The 24915-nt window shown below is 44.8% G+C and overlaps 1 protein-coding gene across 6 annotated transcripts in view; it reads right to left on the bottom strand.

Annotated features, from left to right (window-relative positions):
* Positions 1–1920: 1920 nt before the first annotated feature.
* The window catches only part of TDP1 (tyrosyl-DNA phosphodiesterase 1), a 98607-nt gene continuing 75612 nt past the window's right edge, over positions 1921–24915 (bottom strand). For 3 of the 6 annotated variants that reach the window (XM_064292854.1, XM_064292851.1, XM_064292852.1), the window contains 2 exons: positions 14347–14455; positions 8212–10692 (listed from right to left, as the gene is read on the bottom strand). In XM_064292854.1, the coding sequence (XP_064148924.1) occupies positions 10508–10692; positions 14347–14455 (294 nt within the window). In that variant the 3' untranslated portion in view covers positions 8212–10507. Of the gene's footprint in view, positions 2342–8211; positions 10693–14346; positions 14456–24915 lie in introns of those variants that run through there. The other 3 variants (XM_064292855.1, XM_010588800.3, XM_064292856.1) reach the window with 3 other exon arrangements.

Below are 24915 nucleotides of genomic sequence, written 5' to 3'. Positions count from 1 at the left end.
AACACCCCTATCCTCACGGAACTTCTGCTTGTTTCCTGACTGGCTCTTCAGGTCCCCATGGGCTTTGATCCTGCAGAAATGGGTTCAAATGCTGGTAACAGCACTTTCGAGAAGTGTGACCTTGGACAAGCACTTTGCCTTTTTGAGCCTGAGTTTCCTGAACAGCAAAATGAGGATCAACACAAGCAACGAATCATAGTCGAGCAGCACTCACTTGCACAGTTCTCGCTATGCGCAGGCCGGCTCTAAGCCAGGTGTATTAACTCACCTACGCACAATACCCTCTGAAACAGGCATTGGTATTACTACCAGCTCCACCTCACAGATGAGGGGACCAGGGCACAGAGAAATCAAATAACATGGTCGAAGTGACAGCCAGTGACGGGCAGAGCTGGGATTCCAGCCTAGCAGCCTGATTCCAGCATCTGTGCAGACCCACTCTACCCTCCTGCCTCCTGGCAAAGACCAGATGAGTGGAAGCACCCATCTGATCCCCCTCCAGGACCCCCTGCCTGCCAGCTGCTGACCCACCGCCTGATTGGCTGGGCCCTGAGCAGCCATGTTCTCTGGGTCTTGCTCCAGGGCAGGCCGACCATCTCTAGCCATCATGATGCTGCTGCCTCTGACTGAAAGGCTTGCCTGGCCCTGCCTGGAAGCTCCTGCTGTCAGTCCCCTTGCCCACCCCTGCCCCCAGCCAGGATAGCACCACCGTGCTGTTGAGAATCACAGGTCTTTTGACACAGTTCAGACTGCCAGGCACACCTGCCCCAGAGCTATGTCGGCCTCTCCTGCCAGCCCATGGGCCTCTCAGTTTCTTTCCACAGCAGCTGGGCTCATCTGATGTTGGGTTTGCACATTCTGAGGAACAGGAGGTAGGGTCAGAAAAGGCTTAAGGCTTAGTTTTCTAACGTGTGGAATGAACTGGTTAAGCTAATTCAGGGGCTTGTCAACTTTTTTTTTTTTTTTAAGCAAAATTAAAAAATCCAGAGAATATCCTTTACGGAATCTCAAGATATAGTTTGTAAAGCAGTTTTTCTGATGGGAGCAGTGGGTGGGGGAGGAAGCAGAAGGGCCTGTCTTCCAGCCTCTTCCACCTCCTTTGTAACAGTACCCCCACCTACCCCCTCAAATTTCCTAAGGAATTCTGGGAATCCTAGGGCTCTGAGAAACAATGTGAAAACCTACTCAAAAAAAAAAAAATCAGGATTAACATTCAGCTCTCCTCTAAATGATAGGACGATAGGACAAAGAGGCTGGTGACAAACAGCCATCGGCCCCAGGCAGAAGAAAGCAAGCTGTCTAAATGACCTTAGGAAAACCGGACCCTGAGTAGGAAGGCCATATGCACACAAAGCAGAAGGCATACTCACCACTTTGACCCAGGCCAGCTGTGTGACCAGGGGACGCCTCTGACTCTTTCTGGGCCTCAGCTTCCTCATTTGTGAATTGAGGGCCTGAATGAGGCCACCAATCAGGGTTTCTTCCAAGTGAAATACTTGTGTGCTTTCATATGATTCTAAGACCTGTCTTCCCTGGAAATTTTGGGGGATGGAAGAAGCACCCATCCACCTTGGAGAATAGGTGAGGAAATGGCAAGTAGTCTGGTCCAGTGGGGGTCTGTCTGTGTAAGGAATGAGGTTCCGGAGAGGGACGAGAAGCCTGGGAAAGCTGAGGCTGCAGGCTGCAGAGAGCTGCAGAGTAACCGGGGTCCTGTGGAGGGGGCTGTGCGGGGGATGAAGCAGCACACCCACTTCAACGACAGATCCCAGGAACATGCGCAGACGCACGTCCCGAAACCCCTGCGAGCTGTGCTCAGAAAGCTAAAAAAGAGCATGGGTGGAGAACAGCCAGTGGTTGGTCGGATTCTTCCCCTGGAACGTTTCGGGTGAACGGAGAGCACCTCTCCCGATGGAGAGTGGCAGCAAATGTACTGTCAAGGCTGAATTCAGAACAGCTCGCACCGGCTTCAGATTCTATTCAAGGAAGATCATTTTACGTCTAATTTTTTACCATTGTGAAGTTTAATAGCTTTCATTCCAAAGTATACAAAAGTGAGTTAAGAAAATATCACATCTTACTTTTTTAGTGAGAATGTTAATAATGACCATTAAAAGTATAACCAATGTTGACGTTCATAAGAGTGACCTTCGCAGTGAGTTCCTCAGGGGTGCAGCCAAGAGTCTAAGGGAGTGAATATCCAGAACAGACAGCAACCAAGTCCAGGGCTGGGGACTCAATGGCCTAAGTTTCTCAGTGATCTGCAATTCTCAGGAAGGAACCCACATGTTCCCATGGGTATCTGGTGCTTTGACATAAGGAATATTCCAAATCCATGGCCGATCTGGGGAAAAAAAGATTATACGTAATATTTATTTGAACTGGAACACAGGAAACTCACCCTCCTGATGAGATAAAATCATTTTGTGTGCTGGATTCTACAAACTGAAAAACCTTTGGTAAACGAGCCCCCTTTTGGACAACGGCTTTTAGAAAAGGTTCATGCTAAGACACAGGGCTTGGCGGACACGGGGAAGCAGGCCAGCAGAGACTGAGGGCCAAGCCTCGTACTGCCACCTGCTAGCTGTGTTACCTTGACCAGTCGCTTGATCTCTCTGAGCCTCACATTTCCTTACTGTTACCTACATCATGGCACCATTGTGAGGACTGAATGAGATGGATCCATGTGAGGTGCAAGACATAGTGTCTGACAAAATAGGAAGAGCCTAGCAAAGAGCAGCTACTAATTTTCTCAGTAACAGTTCCTACAATGGAGGGCCGCATTTCTGCTCTCAGTGGTCCCATATAACCAAAAGGCCCAGAGTCAGGTCCATAAAATGAGTTTGTTCTGTTCTTTAAGGTTAATAACTGATGAGACATGAAGGTCACCGAATAGATGACTACAGACCAATGCCAAAGAAAGCCACATGCCTTACAGTGGAAAAAACACAGAGGCGCCATCCCCCATCTATATAATGGGATAGGAAATAAATTTACATCTATATACAGGGATAGGAAACCCTGGTGATGTAGGGGTAAGAGTTATGGCTGCTAACCAAAAGGTCAGCAGTTTGAATCCACCTTGGAAACCCTATTGGGCAGTTCTACTCTGTCCTTTAGGGTCGCTATGAGTTGGAATCAACTCAAAGGCAATAGGTCTGGTTTTTGTTTTTTATATAGGGATATACATACATACATACATACAAACATATATATATCATTGTTGCTGTGTGCCATCGAGTCGATTCCTATATGGCACAGTAGACTGCCCGATAGGGTTTCCAAGGCTGTGACCTTTACAGAAGCAGACTGCCACATCTTTATTCTGGGGAGTGGCTGGTGGGCTTGGATCGCTGATCTTTCGGTTAGCAGCCAAGCGCTTTAACCACTGTACCATCAGGGCTCCTGGGATTAAGAAGAGAGGAATTCTTTTAAAGGCCAGGTTGGGAGCTGTGCTGGACTATGCCATGAATGCCAAAGTCTTCATTCTACTTCTAAAAACACTGACCAGTAAAAACCTTAGGAATAGCAGCATACACAACACAAATACAAATGAATACCAAAAAACCCACCAAACTGATGGTGTCAATTCCGACTCATAACGACCCTATAGGACAGAGTAGAACTGCTCCATAGGGTTTCCAAGGACCAGCGGGTGCATTTGAACTGCCGACCTTTAGATTAGCAGCCAAGCTCTTAACCACTGTGCCACCATGTGTACACAGACACACGGAGTCCCAGGGTAGTGCAAACAGTTAAGCACTCAACTACTGGCCGAAAGGTTGGCGGTTTGAAACCACCTAGAGGTATCTCAGAAGACAGGTGTGGCGATCTGCTTCTGAAAGGTCCCAGCCTTGAAAACCCTGTGGAGTTCTACTCTGACACACCTGGGCTCACCATGAGTTGGAACTGATGCAATGGCAGCTAACAACTATATATATATATATGGATGTAGATAGGTTAAGGAGCCTTGGTGGTGCAATGGTTAAGCACTCAGTTGTTAACCGGAAGGTTGGCGGCTTGAACCCACCCAGTGGCTCTACAGGAGAAAAGACCTGGCAGTCTGCTCCTATAAAGATCACAGCCTAGAAAACCCTATGGAGCAGTTCTCTGTCACACGGGGTTGCTTTGAGTCAGAATCGACTTGACGGCACACAACAACAACAAAAGTGGGAATTAAACTAATCACCTCCCTGGGTTGAAGAATAAATGAGAGACCATGTCTCAAAGTTCCTGGCATGCTGTAGGTGCTCAATAAATGTGAATGTTTCCTCTTAACGCACGTTTCAGAAGCTGAAAAAATTTGAATGAATCACTTCTGCCATGCAGCCCTACTGCTAGGCTCAAACCATTACAAAAGAACCCTGATAATACGGGTCGTGTGCAAATACACTGCAAAGATTAAAAATTAATCCCCATAATTATTGTCCTGGTAAGTATTAGAGACAGAGAACTCTGAAGTGCTGAGTGCTTACTGTAAACTGCTACTTTGTGAATTGACTATGCTGCCCGGTTAAAGCTGCGGGTGAGCGTTACAAAGAAGCCTTTGGGAGGCTTTTCCTTGAGTAAAGGCAGATGGGAGCTCAGAGGATGACTTGGGGAACAATGGTATCTGCTGCTTTCTCCTTGGCTGCCTCGCTGTGTGTGTTGAATAATCTTGCAAACATCACCTCCCAGCAGGAGCGTGCAGGAAAAAATGCCAAAGACAGCAACAAGTTATCTGAACTGTGTTCTCTTGGCTCTGGCCTTGAGATGGTTTCAGAGCACGAAAACACTTTTGTTAATTAAGCTCGTTAGCGAGGCATAAACCTGGGCCTATTGTTCATGTTTGTTCCGTAAAAAGCTGGAGAGCTGTAAAAAGACGCTGGTGGTGGGCCTTCCCGCCCCTAATCACTGGCCTTAGTGAAGCACTGGCTTTGCTCTCTTCCATGAGATGTACCACGAGCTGTGCCCACATGCTCCATTATTCACCCATCTTTCCCTGTAAACTGCTCCGTTGTAACATCAGCTCTGCTTTCATTCCCAAGGCCGAGGGCATCCCGATTCCTGCTACATGAACGGCTGTATACTCAGGAAGATATTCTTCAGCAGTGCAGGACTTCTGATGCAGACATTTACCAATCAGCCAGAAACTTTAAGATCATCACTGTATTTACTCCATCTCCATCAACATTAGTCAGTAACAACCAAGGACCTGGAAGCCACGCTATTGAGGAAGCCAGAAACATGGCCAACAGGGAGGTGAAAGATGGGGTCTATACTTCTGTTAGGTCTTTTTACCCACTACTACTGGAAATCAGCACCAACATTCACTATCTTACACAAAAGCCTGTTTTAAGCCATCTGCCTAAGCTGTCCCCTGAGAGAATAACTTGGTTCATAATACATTCATGCATATGTTCAACATATTTATTTGTCGAGTGCTGATTAGCTGCCAGGTACTTTGCTAGGTGCTATGGATAGAGTCTCTGGGGAGGGTAAATGGTTAACATGTGTGGGTGCTAAATGAAAAGTTGGGGGTTCAAGTCCATCCAGAGGCGCCTTGGAAGAAAGGCCTGGAGATCTACTTCAGAAAAACCAGTCATTGAAAACCCTGTGGAGCGCAGTTCTACCCTGGCACACACAGGGTCGCCAACCAGTCACAATCGACTTGACAGCAGCTGGTTTAGTTCTGGATTTTATGGCAAGTGAGGGGGTCAAGCCAGACAAAGCTGAGGTCCTCACTCACAGTCCGTGGGGAAGAAGCACAAGCCAAATGGCATGGGCTGAGTTCTGAACCTCACCAGGCCTGCAGCGGCTCTCTAACCTGGCTGACACTGGAAGCCCTGGGCAGCCTATTAAAGCAGTTTCCCAAGACCCACCCCCAGAGAGCCCGTTTCAGTAGTTCTGGGCCTGGGCCTGGGCCTGGCAACACCCAATTTTATCAAACTCTGAAAGTGATCACAATGCAGCTGGAGTCTGAGCGCCAAGGCCAAAGGGGATAGGAAGCTGTCTTTTTTTCTGGAATATAATGTTGTTGTCGTTTGGTGGGATCAAAGCCAGTTCAGACTTATAGTGACCCTGTGTGACAGAGTCAAACTGCCCCATAGGGTTTCCTAGACTGTACTCTTTCTGGGAACAGATCGCCCGATCTCTCTCCAGGGGAGCTGCTGGGTGGGTTCAAACTACCAATCTTTCAAGTTAGTAGCCAAGCTCTTAATTGCTGCACCACCATGGCTTCTTTGAGATCTAATAGAAGGATTTCAGACAGGAGTGACATGATCAGATCTGCTTGGCAGCAATGGAGAGGATGGCTTCCAGTGGGAGGAGACCAGGACCAGGGAATGAACAAAGAGGCCAGGCGAGGTGAGCATTAAGGAGGCCTCAACTGAGGCCACAGCAGGAAGGCTGGGAGCAAAGGGGCAGAGCGTGTGCTTTCTCTCTTTGTCCCTGTGGTCAGGACTGCATGCATCTCATACCTCTTTATAATCCTGACATTTAACTCCCTGCAACCGGTGGTACAGTATAACGGTAAAGAGAATGACGCTATAGCCACACTGCCTGTGGAGCCTTGACTGGGTTAACCTGAGGTGTCATGGTTAAGAGCTAAGGCTGCTAACCAAAAAGTTCGCAGTTGGAATCCACCAGGCACTCCTTGGAAACTCTATGGGGCAGGATCACTATGTGTCGGAATCGACTCAATGGCAAAAGCTTTTTTTTAAAAATCTGTAAATTGGGGATTACACTAGTACCTGTCATGGGGTTATGAGGATTAAATTTATTAATTCATGTTAAGTGCTTATAATAGTTCCTGGCACATACTAGATGCTTGTTGTCATTGTTAGGTGCCATCCAGTTGGTTCCACCTCAGAGAGACCCCGTGCACAACAGAACAAAACACTGCCCGGTCCTGAGCCATCCTTACGATCGTTGTTACGCTTGAGCTCATTGTTGCAGCCACTGTGTCAATCCATCTCATTGAGGATCTTCCTCTTTTCTGCTGACCCTATACTTTGCCAAGCATGATGTGCTTCTCCAGGGACTGATCCCTCCTGACAACATGTCCAAAGTATGTAAGACCCAGTCTCGCCATCCGTGCTTCTAAGGAGCATTCTGGTTGCCCTTCTTCCAAGACAGATTCATTCATTCTTTTGGCAGTCCATGGTATATTCAATATTCTTCGCCACAATTCAAAGGCATCAATTCTTCTTTGGTCTTCCTTATTCGTTGTCTGGCTTTTACATACATATGATGCGATTGAAAATACCATGGCTTGGGTCAGGTGCACCTTAGTCTTCAAGGTGACATCTTTGCTTTTCAACACTTTAAAGAGGTCTTTTTGCAGCAGATATACCCAATGCAATGCGTCGTTTGATTTCTTGACTGCTGGTTCCATGGCTGTTGATTGTGGATCCAAGGAAAATGAAATTCTTGACAACTTCAATCTTTTATCCATTTATCATGCTTATTGGTCCAGCTATGAGGATTTTTGTTTTTTTTTATGTTGAGGCGCAACCCATACTGAAGGCTGTGGTCGCTGAACTTCATCAGTAAGTGCTTCAAGTCCTCTTCACTTTCAGCAAGGAAGGTGGTGTCACCTGCACAACGCAGGTTGTTAATGAGTCTTCCTCCAATCCTGATGCCCCTTTCTTCTTCATATAGTCCAGCTTCTCAGATTATTTGCTCAGCATACAGATTGAATAGGTATCAGGGATATCATTGGTGTTGTCAGATGGATCCTGGCTGAAAGCAGAGAATACCAGAAGGATGTTTACCTGTGTTTTATTGACTATGCAAAGGCATTCGACTGTGTGGATCATAACAAATTATGGACAACACTGTGAACAATGGGAATTCCAGGACACTTAATTGTGCTCATGAGGAACCTGTACATAGATCAAGAGGCAGTTGTTTGGACAGAACAAGGGGATACCGATTGGTTTAAAGTCAGAAAAGGTGTGCATCAGGCTTGTATCCTTTCACCATACCTAATAGATGCTAGCTGCTATCAATTATTAAGCCCTGGTGGCACAGTAGTTAAAAGCTATGGCTGCTAACCAAAACGGTAGGCAGTTCAAATCCACCAGCTGCTCCTTGCAAATCCTATGGGGCAGTTCTACTCTGTTCTCTAGGGTTGCTATGAGTTGGAATCGATTTGACGGCAATGGGGTTTTTTTTTTTTTTTTTTTGGGTTTATTACAATTATTATAATTAGCACCATCACCCTAACCTCATGGAAGATGAGGACTGTCATTATCCTATGTGCTGTGTAGGCCCTAATTTAAGTAAAAAATCCTCTTCTATTAAGCCAGGTAACAAGCTCTTTCCTCCAACCCTCTAAGAAATGGCCCTTGGTAGGAATTTATGACTCCACCCTCCCACTGTCTTCTTTCCAGGGGAACTGGACATACCACCTGCAGAAGCCACTGTCTGCCACCTGAGCAACACTTCCAATTGTTTCCTTACAGGGGGCGCAGGCAGAGTGGGGTGTGTGCCTGTGGGTGGGATCCCAAACAGAAAAAGCAGACAGATAAGAGTTCTGATGCCACTTTGCTGTCACCTACTCTGACATCAAGTAATGCACAGAAGGACACGTCAGCTTGAAATATGAAGGACAGTTCCAAAAGATGTCCCACCCGATCCAGCAGAAATGCAGTCTTTTGTAATTGCAGTATCAGTATTATCTGAAGTACATCAACACCGTTCTCTGTGAGGAACGGCACGTGTCCATCTGTGGCTATATACAGCGGAACAGAAAAATCTAACTAGTTGGGGAGAATAATTCAAATTGCTAAAAACCAAGTACTTAATTCAAAGGAATCGGATAAATTACTCTTATTTACTAAGATAATTCTAGACTTCTTCAAGCTTCCTGATTACAAAAATAATTTTGAAAGATGAGCTAGTAGCTTACTTTCGGCCTTCGGTTTGAGCTATGAAACAAAACTAGATTTTATTAAAAATGATCAAAATCATGTCTAAAAAATTTTTTTTGGCTGCTTCCTTAAAGCAAAACAAAACAAAACCTCGTTTCTATAGATCTTTCAAAAACAGGCCCTTAAAAAGTAAAATAAGACATAATATCAATAATTTTAAGTGATTACTCTTTTTACATTTGGATAATATAAATTTTTAATCAACTTTCTGCTTCCATTATAAAATACTTTATGAATCTCAACGCTTTTGATTTAGCAATAATTCTGACGGGTCTAGACTGAAGTTTATTTCTAGACTATCTGAATGCAAGGGACGATTTAAAATTAATCAGACATAGCAAGGAATGATTAAACCATTTAGAAAAGTGGCTTTAAAGCATGCTAGAGGATTACATACAATATACATGTATTAAATCTCTATCATGCGTATCTCATCTGCCAAGCAGGCAGGTCTTAAGGCACTTTTCTATTGAGTCATTATATTTGCATTATAATATTAGTTCCAGCCACTTAACTTTTTATTATGAAATATACTTGTAAAAGATTACATATAACTTGGCAGATATCTCCTTAACCAAGTGATCAAAGTTAACATCACCAGTAACTGTTGTTGTTGTTACGTGCTGTCTTGTCTAGTGCTGCTATAACAGAAGTACCACAAGTGGATGGCTTTAAAAAAGAGAATTTTATTCTCTCACAATCCAGTAGGCTAGAAGTCCGAATTCAGGACACTGGCTCCATGGGAAGGCTTTCTTTATTGGCTCTGGAGGAAGGTCTTTGTTATCAGTCTTTCCTTGGTCTGGGAGCATCTCAGCGCAGGAACCTCAGGTCCAAAAGATGCACTCTGCTCCCAGAGCTGCTTTCTTGGTGGTATGAGGTTCCCTGTCTCTCTGCTCGCTTTTCTCTTTTATATCTCAAAAGAGATTGGCTTAAGACACCATCTAATCTTGTAGACCTCATCAATATAACTGCCACTAATCTGTCTTATTATATCATAGTGATGGGATTTACAACACATAGGGAAATCACATCAGATGGTAAAATGGTAGACAGGTGTCGCTGAGTCAGTTTCGACTCACAGCAACCCTATGAACAACACAACGAAACACTGCCTGGCCCTGCACCATCCTCACAATTGTTGTTACGCTGGAGCCCACTGTTGCAACCACTGTGTCAATCCATCTCATGGAGGGTCGTCTTCTTTTTTGCTGACCCTCTGCTATACTAAGCATGATGTCCTTTTCCAGGGACTGATGCCTCCTGACAACATGTCCAAAGCATGTAAGATATAATCTCGCCATCCTTGCTTCTCGGGGGCATTCTGGCGGTTCTTCTTCCCAAAACAGATTTGTTTGTTCTTTCGGCAGTCCGTGGGCGTCAATTCTTTTCTGGTTTTCCTCATTCATCATTCAGCTTTTGCATGCGTATGAGGTGACTGAAAATACCATGGCTTGAGTCAGGTGCACCTTAGTCCTTAAAGTGACATCTTTGCTTTTCAAGAGTTTAAAGAGATCTTTTGCGGCAGATTTGCCCAGTGCGATGTGTCTTTTGATTTCTTGACTGCTGCTTCTTTGGGGTTTGATTGTGGATCCAAGTCAAACAAAATTCTTCACAACCTCAGTCTTTTCTCCATTTATTATGATGTCGCTTATTGGTCTAGTTGTGAGGGTTTTTGTTTTCTTTACGTTGAGGTATAATCCATACTGAAGGCTGTGGTCTTTGATCTTCATCAATAAGTGCTTCAAATCCTCTTCACTTGCAGCAAGCAAGGTAGTGTCATCTGCATAACACAGGTTGTTAATGAGTAATTGAACACATCAATATCATGTACCTCCTGATACGATACACCGGGAAGAATAAGACATCACTCCTGTGGTATTCCTGACAAAAGTGCACAACCTGGATCTAATTATGAAGAAACAGTGGAAAACCCAATGAAGAACACAAAATAACTGGCTTGGGCTCTGCAAAGTGTCAATGCCATGACACACACAAATAAAAACCTGTGGAACTGTTCCATATTACAATGGAGACTAAAGAGACATGATAACTGAATGCAACATGGAATGTGGAATTTCTCTTTTGCTATAAAGGATATTATTGGGGCAACTAATGGAACTTAAATAAGTTCTGTAGGGAATAGTAGTCAATCAGTGTTAATTTCTTCCTTTTGATAACTGTTTATGTAAAAGAATGCCTTTATTTTTAGGAAATGCACATGGAAGAGTACTTAGGGAGAAAGGGACATCATGTTTGCAACTTTCTCTCAAATGGATCAGAAAAAAGCTGATGAGAGAGAAAGATTAAGTAAATGGGATAAAATCCTGACCTTTGAGGAATCTGAGTGAAGCAAGTATGGGAATTCTTTGTACTCGTTTTGCAGTTTTTCTGTAAATCTAAAATTAAGTCATAAATTTTAAAGAAAAAAATACTGGTTTTGCAGAAAATATTTGTGTTTTCCTTCTCTGACAGGCTTCCACCCTACACAGGTTCCACTGTGTATCTGATCTGTGGAATGAATGCATCCACATGCAACTACTGCTGCACAGAGCAAGGTCTACCTGAAGGAGTCTTATTTAGCTGAGTCTGAGGGACTGTTTTACTGGATCATTTCTTGGTTTCAAGCCTGTAATCTTTTCATATAATCTGATTTAAGAAATACTGAAAAAGATGTTGTAAGTGTTAAGTGTTAGAGTGGTCTAAATATTACTTTTTAAAATGAAGTGCTTTTGAAATGTTCATCACCACTCACTTTTCTAAATCTTGGTAAAAAATGCCTTTTTATGAATGACATGACTCCCCCGATGTTGGTGATATTCGAATTATTGGCATTATTCTACATGCTACTGAAGCCATGTAAAAGATGAAGTAGTAGTGATAAAACATACAAAACTCCACCCTTATCTGCATCTTTCAGAGGAAATGCCGAAGAAATAGACAACTCAGCCACACACCGGAAAGCCTTCTGCTTGCTGGCCAAGTAAATGATCTATCACTGCACAGTCTAAGAGACTTCCTACTTCTGAAATGTTACATTCTTGGGAATGCTTTCCCTACTGGAACTGAACGGAACTCGGCCCATGTTTAAGGCTCTTCTCTCTCCATTCTGGCTTTCACAGACCTTTGGAGAATAGGACTCAAGTGCAGACTGGTATTCCAGCCAGGTTCTGGTGAGGGTGGAGGGTGCCAGGCCCAAGGCCACACCATACGTAGGAGGTAAAGACTAAGGCAGTCACGGGAAGTCCCCACCTCCACGAACAAAAGCAACAAAAAGTTAGATGTGGAAGGAGGAATGATCAGTAGCCACGGTCTTGTGATGGTGGCAGGTGTAGGGACCCACCTGTGTGTACAAACCTTAGACTTCATCATCAGCTAGCCAAGGGGAAGGGGCAGGGATTAACACGGCTTGTCTATGATGTGAAGTTGCTGAGCGGTACAAACAATTAACACCCTCGGCTGCTATGAAAGGCTGAAGTTTGAGTCTACTCAGAAGCACCTTGGAAGAAAGACCTGGAGAACTATGCTGAAAAATCAGCCATTGAAAACCCTGTGGAGCACAGTTCTCTTCTGACACACAAGGAATCACCATGAGTTGGAACTGACTCGATGGCAACTGGTTTGACTTTTTTGGTTTTCGTCTATTATGTGCCAGGAACTGGACTAGACATTTTAAATAACATAGCTGTTTTTATTATTTAGATATTTTTGCCTTCTAACTCTGTGCTAGACACTGTGTTAAGCACTTGACAGACATCACCTCAGTTAATCTTTTCAACAGCGCTGTGAGGTAGGTGTTCCTATTTTCCTCATTTTGCAGAAGGAGAGACACTAAGGCAGACAGAAGGTTACCAACAGCCCAAGATCCCTCGGTAAGTCATAGAGTTGGCACGTAAACACAGTCCGGTTCTAAGCAGCGTTTTCGCTTTTGGTGGGGTTTTCAGATTCCTTGAAATTCTGGTAAAAACTGCTGCGTACCCTTGCTCTTGAAAAATGAATATGCATGACTATATCACAGTTTAGAGGACTCAAAAAGTGCACAGAGAGAACACTGCATCCTTCTGCTCTAACACGCTCACTGATGTGCACCCACACATGCAACCACACACACATACGCGGCTTGGAAAAGCAGGGAGATGAGAAGGCTTCTGAAACGTATATCAGCACAGTGGATTTGAGATACACAGAGTCACCTGGATGAGGCAGGAAGGCACACCAGACAGCACACGATAGGATTAACCTTGTTAGGTGTGTCAGTGCAATCTAAGGAATGGGTCCATCAGAAGGGGTTGAGTGTGGCTCATCATGGAACCCAGAAGAGGGTGACTGAAGCCAGGGCAGTTGTCAGGTCCCATGCAGGACTGTCTAGGGAAGACAAAGACCCTCTGGGCAAGGCTGACCCTGCTAGGGAGTCAGAGGTTTTGGACTACGAATGGGGCGTGACGCCATCAAAACTTTCCAATCAGAAAATGGATTTTCCCTGTTCAGATTCAGTACTTGCTCGGCAACCTGCAGATTATACGTTGGCGACCCACACGGGGCTCTGCTTTCCAGGGGAGAATACCCTGGCTGTGGTGGCGTGAGCACGTGCCACTCTGAATTCATACACTGTGTCCTGGTTGTACATCTCCTTCTGAGTGGGTTTGGTAAGTGTGAGCCCCCTTCAATGACAACCCCTTCAATTTCAGGGCTGATGAAAGTGGCTGGGCAGACCCAGGGTGGAGGGGGAGCTGCCCTAAGCCAGCCACTCAGCCTCCCTCTGAGACACCTTGAACCTGCTGTGAATCTTCTTCTTGACTTTCTACTGTGAAGAACGCTCAGTCACTGCCCTTCAGAAAGGTGCCGTATGGTGCGGCAGTTATCAGTGTGGTCTGGGGACCTTCCTTTTAGTGGGTCTATTTTTTTTTTAATGAGGTCAGAAACATTTTCACCATAATGCCAACCGTTATTTGTCTTTTTGACTTTCGCATTTTCACGAGTGTATAGTGGAGTTTCCAGAGGCCACGTGACACGTGAAATCACAACAGACTGAACACAAGGGCAGACTGGAGGATTCAGCCAGCCAGTAAAGGGACTGACGGAAACGTAAAACCTTCCTCACCAACAACCTCTACCCCCTTTATTGGAAACAGTCGTAAAAACCTGTTATTTATGTTACTCTGCAAAGGGTTTACTATTGTTGTTTTCAAACAAATGAATAAATATTTAAACATTTCTCGGTTTTAACTTCTAAGATAGTAAATATCAATAGACATAAAAGCCCATGTCAGTGAAAGCTCTTTATGGCCCTCAATAATTTTATGATTGCAAAGAGGTCCCGAGACCAACCAGTTTGAGAACCATGGTTGCAATGCCCCCCGAGTCTCCACGAGCCAGGCTCCTACTCCTGGGAGTCCAGCGGCTTCTCCTGGGACACACACCCACGGTTCTGTCTCACCTTTGCTTCCATAAAGTTCCGGAGGCAGATCATACGGCACCGGAAACGATGCCATCAGCTCCTGGCTGCCCGAGAAGAATTTCTGTCTCACTTTGAAGCTGTCCAGGCCCTGCAGAAGGAATCTATGATTGCACCCCATTTTCTAGAAAAAGAAACAACCCCCCCCCCCAAAAAAAAACACCCTACCAGAAGATCCCAGGAAACAATTTTATCTTTTGGCACTCACAAGAAAATTCAAGTTTTTTCAGAGCTATCTTAAATGTTCAATAGGTCAAATATACTTACACCCCCAAAACCATTTTCTTTCCAAAAACAAGAAGAGAGGTTCAAACATCAGGAATTAAATTACAGCAAAGTTTGTTAAGTTTAACAGAGGATATAAAGATACAAGAGAAACAATTTTAAATATTAAAGCCCGTTTCTACCAAACAGGATGTAAAGTTTGCAGGGAGTTTGCCCAACTCACTGTATAAAAATACCTCAAAATACTTTCAACATTTCTATGGTAACAGGCTGTCTGCTCTGGTGAAAAGAAATAAAAGTTGTTTCCATGCATAATAAAAATGACTGTAAATTTTCCAAAACAACGTGTTGGGAAAATAAAAAAGCAAACTCTTCAAGGCCCACCACAATGGAGGTTTATTCTAAGAACTTTAGAATAGGGCATTAGTTTAGATTTTAATCAGGTAGAAAAGAAGTTACGGTTCTATATCATGGCCAATTTACAACTGTCATTTCCATTAAGAGTCCCTAAGTGGTGCGAGGAGAAGCCCTGGTGGCACAGCTGGCTAACCTTGGCTGCTGGCCCAAAGGTCACCTGATGGAAACCACTCGCTGCTCCACGGGAGGAAGAGGGGCAGTCTGTGTCCGTGAAGACTCACAGCCTTGGAAACACTATGAGGCCGTTCTACTGTGTCTTATAGGGTTGCGATGCGTCTGAATTGACACAACAGCAAAGGGTTTGGTTTTTAGTTGATGCAAATGGTTAATGAGCTTGGTCGCTAACTGAAAGGCTGGAGGTTGGGGTCCACCCAGAGGCATCTCGGAAGGCCTGGTGATCTGCTTCTGAAAACCAGCCAGTGAAAACTCCAAGGATCACAGTTCTACTCTGACACACGTGGGGTTGCCATGAGTCGCAATGGACTCAACGGCGAGTGATAAATGGAAAAGTTCCCTCTAACGCAGGGCCCTCATGTGCTGTGTTGTTCTCCCCATGCCTCCAACCAGTGACCATCTTCTCCCTGCATTTCTGGACTCTTCTCACACTCTGTTAGTCTGCCCATTTGTCTCTCATTCCTTCTGTCCACCCATCCAAACACGTAACCACTCTCCACATCCTAAACACCCACGTATCAAGCAGAGTTATCATCTTAAACCCATAGCTGTCAAGTTGATTCCAACTCACAGTGACCCTATAGGACAGAGTAGATCTGCCCCCATAGGGTTTCCAAGGCTGTAAACCTTTACAGGAGCAGACTGCCACATCTTTCTCCCACAGGGTGGCCGGTGGGTTCAAACCGCTGACCTTTCAGTTGGCAGCCAAGTGCTTAGCCACTGCACCACCAAGAGTCCTTTGTTAACGTCTTAGGTGCAGTGCCCATAAATAGAGCAAGGTCTAAGGTTCTCTGTCTCTGTGATGACATGACTCTGACAATCTGCCTCTGACAATCTGCATTCCGGCCTTTGCTGTGGCATTTACTTAGCTGTGTGAATGGCTGATGTTTGCTTTTGTTAATTCATTCTGGCTATACCATTGTTAATACATTATTATCCCTGTCTTCGTGGTGTGTACAGTCCAATGGGAAGAAAAACATTAAGCAATGTATTAACAAAAGTAAATAAATAATTAGAACTTAAGATAAGTGCTACGGAGCCCTGGTGGCACAGTGGTGAAGGACTCGGCTGCTAACCAAAGGCTGGTGTTGCAGTGGGTTTGCTTGATGAGAAGGGCTACAAAGAAAAACAAAGGAGTCCTGTAAGGGAGACTAGCAAGAGAGGCCCTTTTAGGTTTGAGGGGAGGGGATGGTCAGTGGAAGCCTTTCTAAACAAGTGACATGTGAATTAAATCCTGGAAGATGCGTGGAGTTTGGTCAAGTGAGGAGTTGGAAGAACAATGTTCCAGGCAAAGGGGATAGCACCTGCAAAGAGACTGGTATGTCCCAGGAAATTAAAAAGATAGTCGGTGGGACACTTGGCCATTTATTTCATTGGATCTTGGTTTCCTCATTTGTAAGATGGGGATAATAAAGCTCCTAGAGATGACCATATTAATGTTTCTCACTTCAGCATCTAGCACAAAGCCTGGCGCGCATCAGGTGTTCCGGAAACATCAAGCTGTAAATAAGGGCTCAAAATACCTTCCCTGCTTAGACTTCTGCATAAGGGCAAATGAAGTAACCTGCATCGAAGTGCTTTGTGTATGTTAAGACCTAAAGAAAGGTATGGGCCCACAGCACTGATGAACATGGTGACTGGTAATAGTAAAAGGCAGTATGTGACGGAGGCCTGGCCCAAACTCTAGATGGAAAAAGGAAGAAATGACCTTTTTTCCAGTGGCAGGATAAGGAAAGGCTTTGTAGAAAATGTTTTAGCTAGGCCTTGAGGAACTGGTATAACTGTGGTCAACGGAGAGATGGCGGGGAAGAACACTGGGAGAGACCCACATACACACAGGCAGAGTTGGTGAAGCATAAGGTGGGCATGTCAGGAGATGGTAAGGAATGGAAACAGAGTGGGCAGGGCTGGACAGGAGACTCAGCTGGGCTGAGTGAGATTCGAGCCAGAAGCTGTGTGGACGTCAGTGGCTTGCCCTGTCTGACCAGGCTCATTCCGGGCCATGGTGATGATTTGGGATGGAGATGATCCAAGTCAGGGGTGTTGGGGAAGACACCATCTTTCTGAAAGGGAACTCACCTGGTTAGATGTGTGCCCTAAGCTGTTCGGGCTCTTGTGTCCATCAGATGGAGGTGGACATAAGAAAAGCTAGGCCCTGATGATGTGGCCTCCGCCCTTGGATTCAGCCAGGCATGCAGCAAGGGCCTCATTCACCCTTGTTGGCCTTGCTGCTTACACTCCTTTACGTTGGTTATCCGTCACTTACAACCCAAAACGTACCAAGACTCCAGTTAAAGAGTGTCGCCTTTACTTCAACGTGCAGTGAGGAGCTGCAGAAGGTTTTGAACAGAGAAATTCCACTTTAAAGGCAGACTGGCAGAAGACTGGAAAATGAACTGGATTGGGAATTGCTACAACCAGGAGACCAAGAGTTACTGCAACATGAATGAGAAATGGATTAAAGAATAGTAATAGACTATACGAATAAAAGCATCATTTTAACAAAAGCTTAGGTATGAAGTAAGGTGAGTTTGGATGAGAGTGGTGTCAGCAGAAAGAGAAAGAAGGAAATAGATTTGAAAGAGAGAAGCAAAGCAATAAAATCAAGATGCGTGCAAGCTAGATAGGGGAGAAAGGGGCAGAAGACTAAGGAGACGTGGAGGTTTCGAGCCGGCCCTTAGCCCGCCCAGCGCAGGACTGAACACTGGTGTCCCTCCTCACATCTGACCTTTGACACATTCCGGATCTGTGGAAAATCTTAACTCCTTACTTTTGCTTATCACTCATTTGCTGGGTTTGACTCTAGGCAAGCTATTTAACCTTTCTAGGCCTAGGTTTCCTCATCTATTATACCCAACCAAACCCAGTGCCGTCGAGTCGATTCTGACTCATAGCGACCCTATAGGACAGAGTAGAACTGCCCCATAGAGTTTCCAAGGAGCGCCTGACGGATTCAAACTGCCACCCCTTTGGTTAGCAGCTGTAGCACTTAACCACTATGCCACCAGGGTTTCCTCATCTATTATATGAAGGTAAAAAAAAAAAAAAAAAAAAAATTTTTTTTTTTTTTTTTTAGTAATAGCTCCTATTTTTTTAATAGTTCGTAGGGCTATTGTGAGGATAAACAGTTACTTAGAACAATGACTGGTATGTGGTGGTAAGCGTTCAGTGGATGGTATAACTGAAAGTATATTCAGAGTGTTCTCTGTGATATGACTACTCCTATTTTACAGATGAGCAAATAAATCTGGAGGTTAAACCATTGCCTAAGGGCACACAACTATGAAGTGGCAAGGCTGGAGGTTGAACACTGCCTTTCTGATCCTTGGTCCTACATTCCCTTCCACTAAACAATCTCACATTCACCCACAGGGAACCATGACAAAGGAAGAGTTCCTTGAAAATTTAAGGAAGAGGCCATCTTTAAGGCAAGCCAGGTCAGCATGAGCCAAATTCTGGAAATCCTGGTACCTAACATTTTTAAAGAGAAAGAGGCTTGGAGAGTAACGCCAATTTAATGACTTTTAAATACTCTATGGAGTATTATATAAAGACTACTGCCCTCTTCTTTAGCTCCTGGGTTAATTCTGTTATTTTCACATGCATCCTGGCAAAGTGTTAAGATTTTTCTCTGCCTCAGACCTAGATTGCATGTTCTCCATGTTTTGACCTAGGACTCCATTTTGTGGCACCAGCTTCAGATCCAGGGAGGGTTGAGCCAATCATGTCTAACAGGAACTAACATGCTTTTTTCTCGAATGCCATTTCTGATCCAAATTCTAGGGAATTATTAAAAAAAAAAACAAAAAAACACTTTTCCCTTCAATCTGGATGTCAAATAATTTGAGGCTGTCTTCTAATTATCATTATTTATATATCACACTTGGCATTTTACAAAACAGAGGAAGGCACCCTCCTAGGTGCAGATACTTAAGAGACAGTTACGACAATATGTTTATAAAATGCCAGGTGAGAGGGTGGACATATGTCACACATGAGAAATTGCTGGCTTTTCCCTTCATCAGCTTTAGGGGTGAAAGAGCTAGTTAGCGCTATGAGGATTTAGGCTTAGCAGCTTGGCTCAATCACAGGGAACGAGAAGCATGCTCCAACTGCAGTCAGAGATGTAGTTTACTTTTTAGTTGCATCTGTCTTAGTAGTCCCTCATGAGTCTGTCAGTTTGTTGTACTGTGGGGGTTTGTGTGTAGCTGTGATGCTGGAAGCTATGCCACCAGTATTCAAATACGAGCAGGGTCACCCATGGTAGATGGGTTTCAGCTAAGTTTCCACACTAAGACAGACTAGGAAGAAGGACCTGGAGGTCTACTTCTGAAACAGTTAGCCAATGAAAACCTTATAAATAGCAGCAGAACATTGTCTGATATAGTGCTGGACGATGAGCCCCTCAGGTTGGCACTCATAACAATGACTGTGAGAATGGTGCAAGACCGGGTTGTGTTTCGTTCTGTTGTACACAGAGTCGCTATGAGTTGGAATTGACTCAATGGCACCTAACAATAACAACAATTTTAGTAGTGGAGCCCTGGTGGCGCAGTGGTTAAAAGCTTGGTTGCTGACCAGAAGGTCAGCAGTTTGAATCCACCAGCTGCTCCTTGGAAATCCTATGGGGCAGTTCTACTCTGTCCTATAGGGTTGCTTTGAGTTGGAATCGACTCAACGGCAACCGGTTTGATTTGGTTTTTTGGTTATCTGAGCAGCAGCCTCAAGCAGTAAAACCCTATACAAGGGATCAGGTTTTCTTGGGTAAAATGGTGACAGCAGCTGAACCTTCCAGAAGGAACACACTTAACCAAAGATGGACAAATTGACAAGGAGGTAAATTACAGGAAAGTGGTTGGCATATCCTTCCTATAAGGCAGTATATGATCAACAACTGGAAGCGTTTCCAGCTAGAGGCTTTGGAAAAACTCCATGGAGGAGGGCAAACCTAACAGGCCTCGAAGGATGGGTTTTTGATTGGCCGAGGCTGGCTGTGTGTGGTGCAGTGCACATCAGATGGAGAAAAAATAGTAGCACAAAATCACAGACGGGACATCAAGATTTTGATTCAACTGGAAACCTCCAGGGTTATCAGTCTCTGCTTTCAACCTTCTGTTTAACTGCTTAGTTCATATGCTGTAGTTGCTGCTACTGCTAACATCAACTGCAGCCTCTGCAGAGCACTTCACAGGTACTAACTCTCAACTCTCACAATGATCTGTGGTTCCCGTACTACACCGTCCCCATTTTACAGCTGAGAAAAAGGAGGCCTACAGAAGAAAAACAACAGGCTCAAAGTCATACCAGGTTGGAAGCAGGATCCCAGCTCAGGTCTGTCTAGCTTCAAAGCTGATTTTCTTTCTTTCATTTTGGCTCCCATAGGCTCTAGGTCCCTAAATCTTCGGAACTGTGTGTTGTGGGTGAGTTCTCTGCTTGGTTCTTCTCCCATATTCTCTTTCTGGAAAAAGTTACTGCAGAGTCTCTAGCTAAGCACAGAGCATAAGTGCAGGATCACACACCTAGTAAGTGGCAGCTGCCTCCACAGCCTGTGCTCACAGATTCGCTAACAAGTACACTAGCGTGAGCAGAGCACTGGGATGTGTGAGGACAGGGGTGGGAGAGGAGGCTGGCAGGCACACTGCTCCAGGTCACTGTGGACCCTGATGGCATATGAAGACATTTGGATGTCATCCAGCCAGCCTAGGGGTGCCATTGAAGGTTGACAGGCAGAAGAATACCCAGAGCCTGACACGTGGGTGGAAACCGCTTCAGCAGCAGTGGGGTAGTGGCCCAAGATGGGACTGACGGAAGGGAAGGAATCAATTAGTCCAGGGGAGAGATGACAGTGACTTTCAGTAACAGGCAACAAAATTCTTGCCAGGGCAGTTGGGACAGGATGTGGCAAGTGGATGTGGAGGGAGTGGAATACAAGGACGTGGCTTTAGCAGCAGAAATGGAGAATATAAGAGGTTATGCCAAAAAACACCACTCGAAATGGTGCTGCCCAGTGTGGCCTCCTGGGAACCCTGAGAGCCCAGGACTGATGGCCTTGGCCAAGGAAGGTCATCAGAGGTGGGTGTGGGGAGGGTGAGGAGAGGGTTAAGGTGACAGCCCTTGTGAACTTTCTTAGTGTTTTCAGTCAGAACCACAGTCACAAGAAGAAAGCGCACACTTGCGGTATATGCCATTTTTGATAACAAAGAGACAAGTACTTTAACCAGGATGAGAAAAGAGAAAATAGAGATTTGAAGACTGAACGTTCTTTAGGGATTTAACTGAAACATTTTTGGCTCTGAACACAGAGAGAATCTCCCACTTCAGGTGGGGCTGTGAGCTTGCTCAGCCCTAAGACAAGTGCAAGGAAGCTCATGTTACATTATCCATGAGTGTCAGACACTTATCCACATTATCCCAGAGGTAGGAGGGGTGCTAGCCAGTGTGTTAGGTGGGCTTAACTCCAGGGCCTAGCAAGTGTCTGACAAAGTACGTACTCAATAAACACTATCGAAATGAATTAAGTTACAAAAAGAAAAACACTTTTATCTCTCTGATATACACACAAATGCCTTAAGGTTTGGAATACAGCTACTGATCTCTGAAAGCACTGGATCTTTTCCATATTGGGATTTCCTGAATCTAAATAAATCACTCCAATCTAAAAATTAAATACAATTACATCAAAAGGACAACCTGGAAAACATTACATAATTGATAAATTGGCATTAGACCTCAAAGAGAATAAAGTTCTTCAATTTAAATCAATAAACATTAATTATCCACTATATACCAAATGGAGCCCTGGTGGCGCAGTGGTTAAGCGCTACAGCTGCTAACCAAAAAGTCGCCAGTTCGAATCCACCACCTGCTCCTTGGAAACCCTATGGGACAGTTCTACTTTATCCTATAGGGTTGCTATGAGTCGGAATTGACTCAGTGGCAATGAGTTTTAGTTTTTTGGTATATACCAAATAGGAGTCCCTGGGTGGAACAAATGGTTAAGTGCTAGGCTACTAACTGAAAGGCTGGCAGTTCAAATCCACCCAGAGGCACCTTGGATGAAAGGTCTGGAAGTCTACTTCTGAGAGATGACAGCCACTGAAAACTCCATGGAGCACAGTTCGACTCTGAAACACATGGGGTCACCATGAGTTGGAATTGACTTGACAGAAACTGTTTTTTTCTTTTAATATACCAAGTATCGCTAAGCGCTGCATACACAAAGTCAAATGTACCTTAGCATTAATCTCCAAAAATCTCCCTAATCAAAGCAGAAGCTATTGACTACATGCTCTAATTGCAAGTTAGGTTTATCTCCAAATGATGTGTTCACTGGTTCATTCACTTAAAAGCAGACAAAAAAATGGGAATAAATCAATGCTGGGTTACCAGGGACTTAGCAGCTTCCAGATCAATTCACAGAGGATTCAAATGGCACCTTTATTATGAATGGGAAATGCTGGCTCTCCATCCACTGCAGTTTTTAAGACCATAAGAAGCATCCTTTCCCACAGCCACTTAGTCCCTGAGTGACAGGCCCTCATCAGGACTGTGGAGAAGTGGAAAACAGCAGGGTTCTTCTGAAGTGACTGCCTCTGCAGTGTTGGAGACAGTGCTGTTCTGGGGACAAAACTTGACTGTTAGCAACACTGGCTTCAAGTCAGCGTTCTGGAACACAGTGATCGGGATGGCCTACTGGTGAAGGTCAAAAGCGGTGATTCTGGCAGCTGATGACTCAGAAATGTGGGTGTTACGGACATGGAGTTCTTCCCAAGAGCCACAAAGGCGGGCAGAGCTCGAGAAACTGAATTCTGGATGATGTCCAGTCAGAAGGATGGCTACAACACTGTGTATTAAGTCAGTGTGGCAAACACGTACTAAAAGGCACATGCCTTGCTAATACTGAAAAGGGAAACCCAAAAAAGCCACAACACCGGGCCTCACTTTACAACAAACTGTGTTCTGGTCAGCACACATTTTTCGATGATAATTGATAGAGAAACTTCTAAGATGTCCATCCATTAAATGAATATTTAGAAATTGGCATTTGTAAGTAGCATCCTAAGTGTGTTTTGCTTTTTAAAACAATTCGACAAGACAGCTACAGGTGAGCTTGTCTGTGTCTCAAATTGCTTACAACAAGATTCATGAACATATTTACATACCTACTCTGTACAATGTCCCGAATTAAATTCACATAGTCTGCGGAAACCTGTTCTGTCCTTTGGTTCTCACTTTGCTCAGTCAGTATAGGGCAATGCATACTCTGGGAACACGACAGAAGTAACATCAACTAACAGACATTTACTAAAAGCCTCCCATGTGCCAGGCCCCATGCTAAAGCTGCTCACAGTCCAGTCAAGGAGACACACAAGTCAGTGGTTACAATGCAGTGGGATGTGTGATAAGCTCCAGGTTCTAGAAACCTGCAGAATGCAGAGGAGCGGCTTCTGGAGTGATGCTGGGTGAAGTGGGTAGGGGTAGGGGCATAGGGCTGTCTCCAAATACAGATTAAGGATAGCTGGAAGGGGTGGGCCTGGCCCATAATGAGAACAAGTGGTTCTGAATGGCTGGAATATCAAGTGCCAGGAAGAGAGAGGTGAGACCTGAGCAGTCAGGAGTCAGGGCACAAGGAAGAGGAGGCCAAGCCAAGGAGTCTGGATTTTATCCTAAAGGATGTGAGGCAGATGGGGGCATGGCCAGATCTGGGTTTGATGAAGGCCATCCTGGCAGCAGGGTGAAAAGTGGTTTGGAAACTGGGAAGTGAGGTGGGAGGCAAGGGTTGACGTGTCTTGGATCCAGTGCAGCGGGGACTGGCGAGAATGACAGATTACCACGCAGCTTTAAGGAGTTAGGACTGGTAGGACTTGGTGATTAAAATGCTATGGGGGGTGGGGGGCAGGGAGAGGAATGAGAAGGAGTCACAGGTGATTTCCACCCTCAAGCTTAGACAGCAGGGTGGATGTAGTAGTATTTCAGTAATAATCAGCATTTTTTAATAGTGTAGTTTAAATGATTGAGATAGTGGTTTTGGGGACATCCGAAATTCCCTATATCCTCAAGTAGCTTTTGAGTAACAGAAATTCAATTATAATCACTGTAATTTTAAGATTACATTTTATAAGACTCAACATCTCTGAAAATTGGTCTGTTAAGGCCACTAGCCCTGCATAGGAAACCTGGATGGCTTGTGTGGGATAAAGTTCAACCCATGTGTCTTGCTCCCCAATCTCCTTTGCAACATGAGCCCATCCTTCCCTCCTCTACCCCCATACCAGGCACACAGAACTGTTTGGGGCTTCCCAAATATAACATGCACTATCATCTCAGTTTGGAAGCCTCATCACCCCTGGACTATGGGTTAAACTTATTCTCATTTTTCAAGAACCAGGTTGGATGTCTGCCTCCTTAAAGCCTTCCCCAAGTCCCCGAGGCTGAACCACGTGCTCCCTCTTCTCAGAGCCCTTATATTTTGTACGCCTCGCACCACAGTTCTCATCATGTACTGTAATTACTTGTGCCTGTTTCCCCAACAAAGACTCCATCTCATTCCTCACTTTATCCCCAGGGGCTAACAAAGAGGCGGCACACAGGGCTTGTGGAGTGTTGATGAAGTCGATTTCAGGTTGCTGGAATGTTCAGTTACGAACCTGGGACAGACTTTGTGGAGGGAACAACCAACCTAAGCTGGCTGGTGCTTCCCATGCACAAGCTAAGAGTCTCACTCTACTGGAGCCT

The sequence above is a fragment of the Loxodonta africana genome, chromosome 10 (assembly GCF_030014295.1).
Source record: "Loxodonta africana isolate mLoxAfr1 chromosome 10, mLoxAfr1.hap2, whole genome shotgun sequence".
Lineage (NCBI taxonomy): Eukaryota > Metazoa > Chordata > Mammalia > Proboscidea > Elephantidae > Loxodonta > Loxodonta africana.
This window is presented reverse-complemented; position numbering and strand designations above follow the sequence as displayed.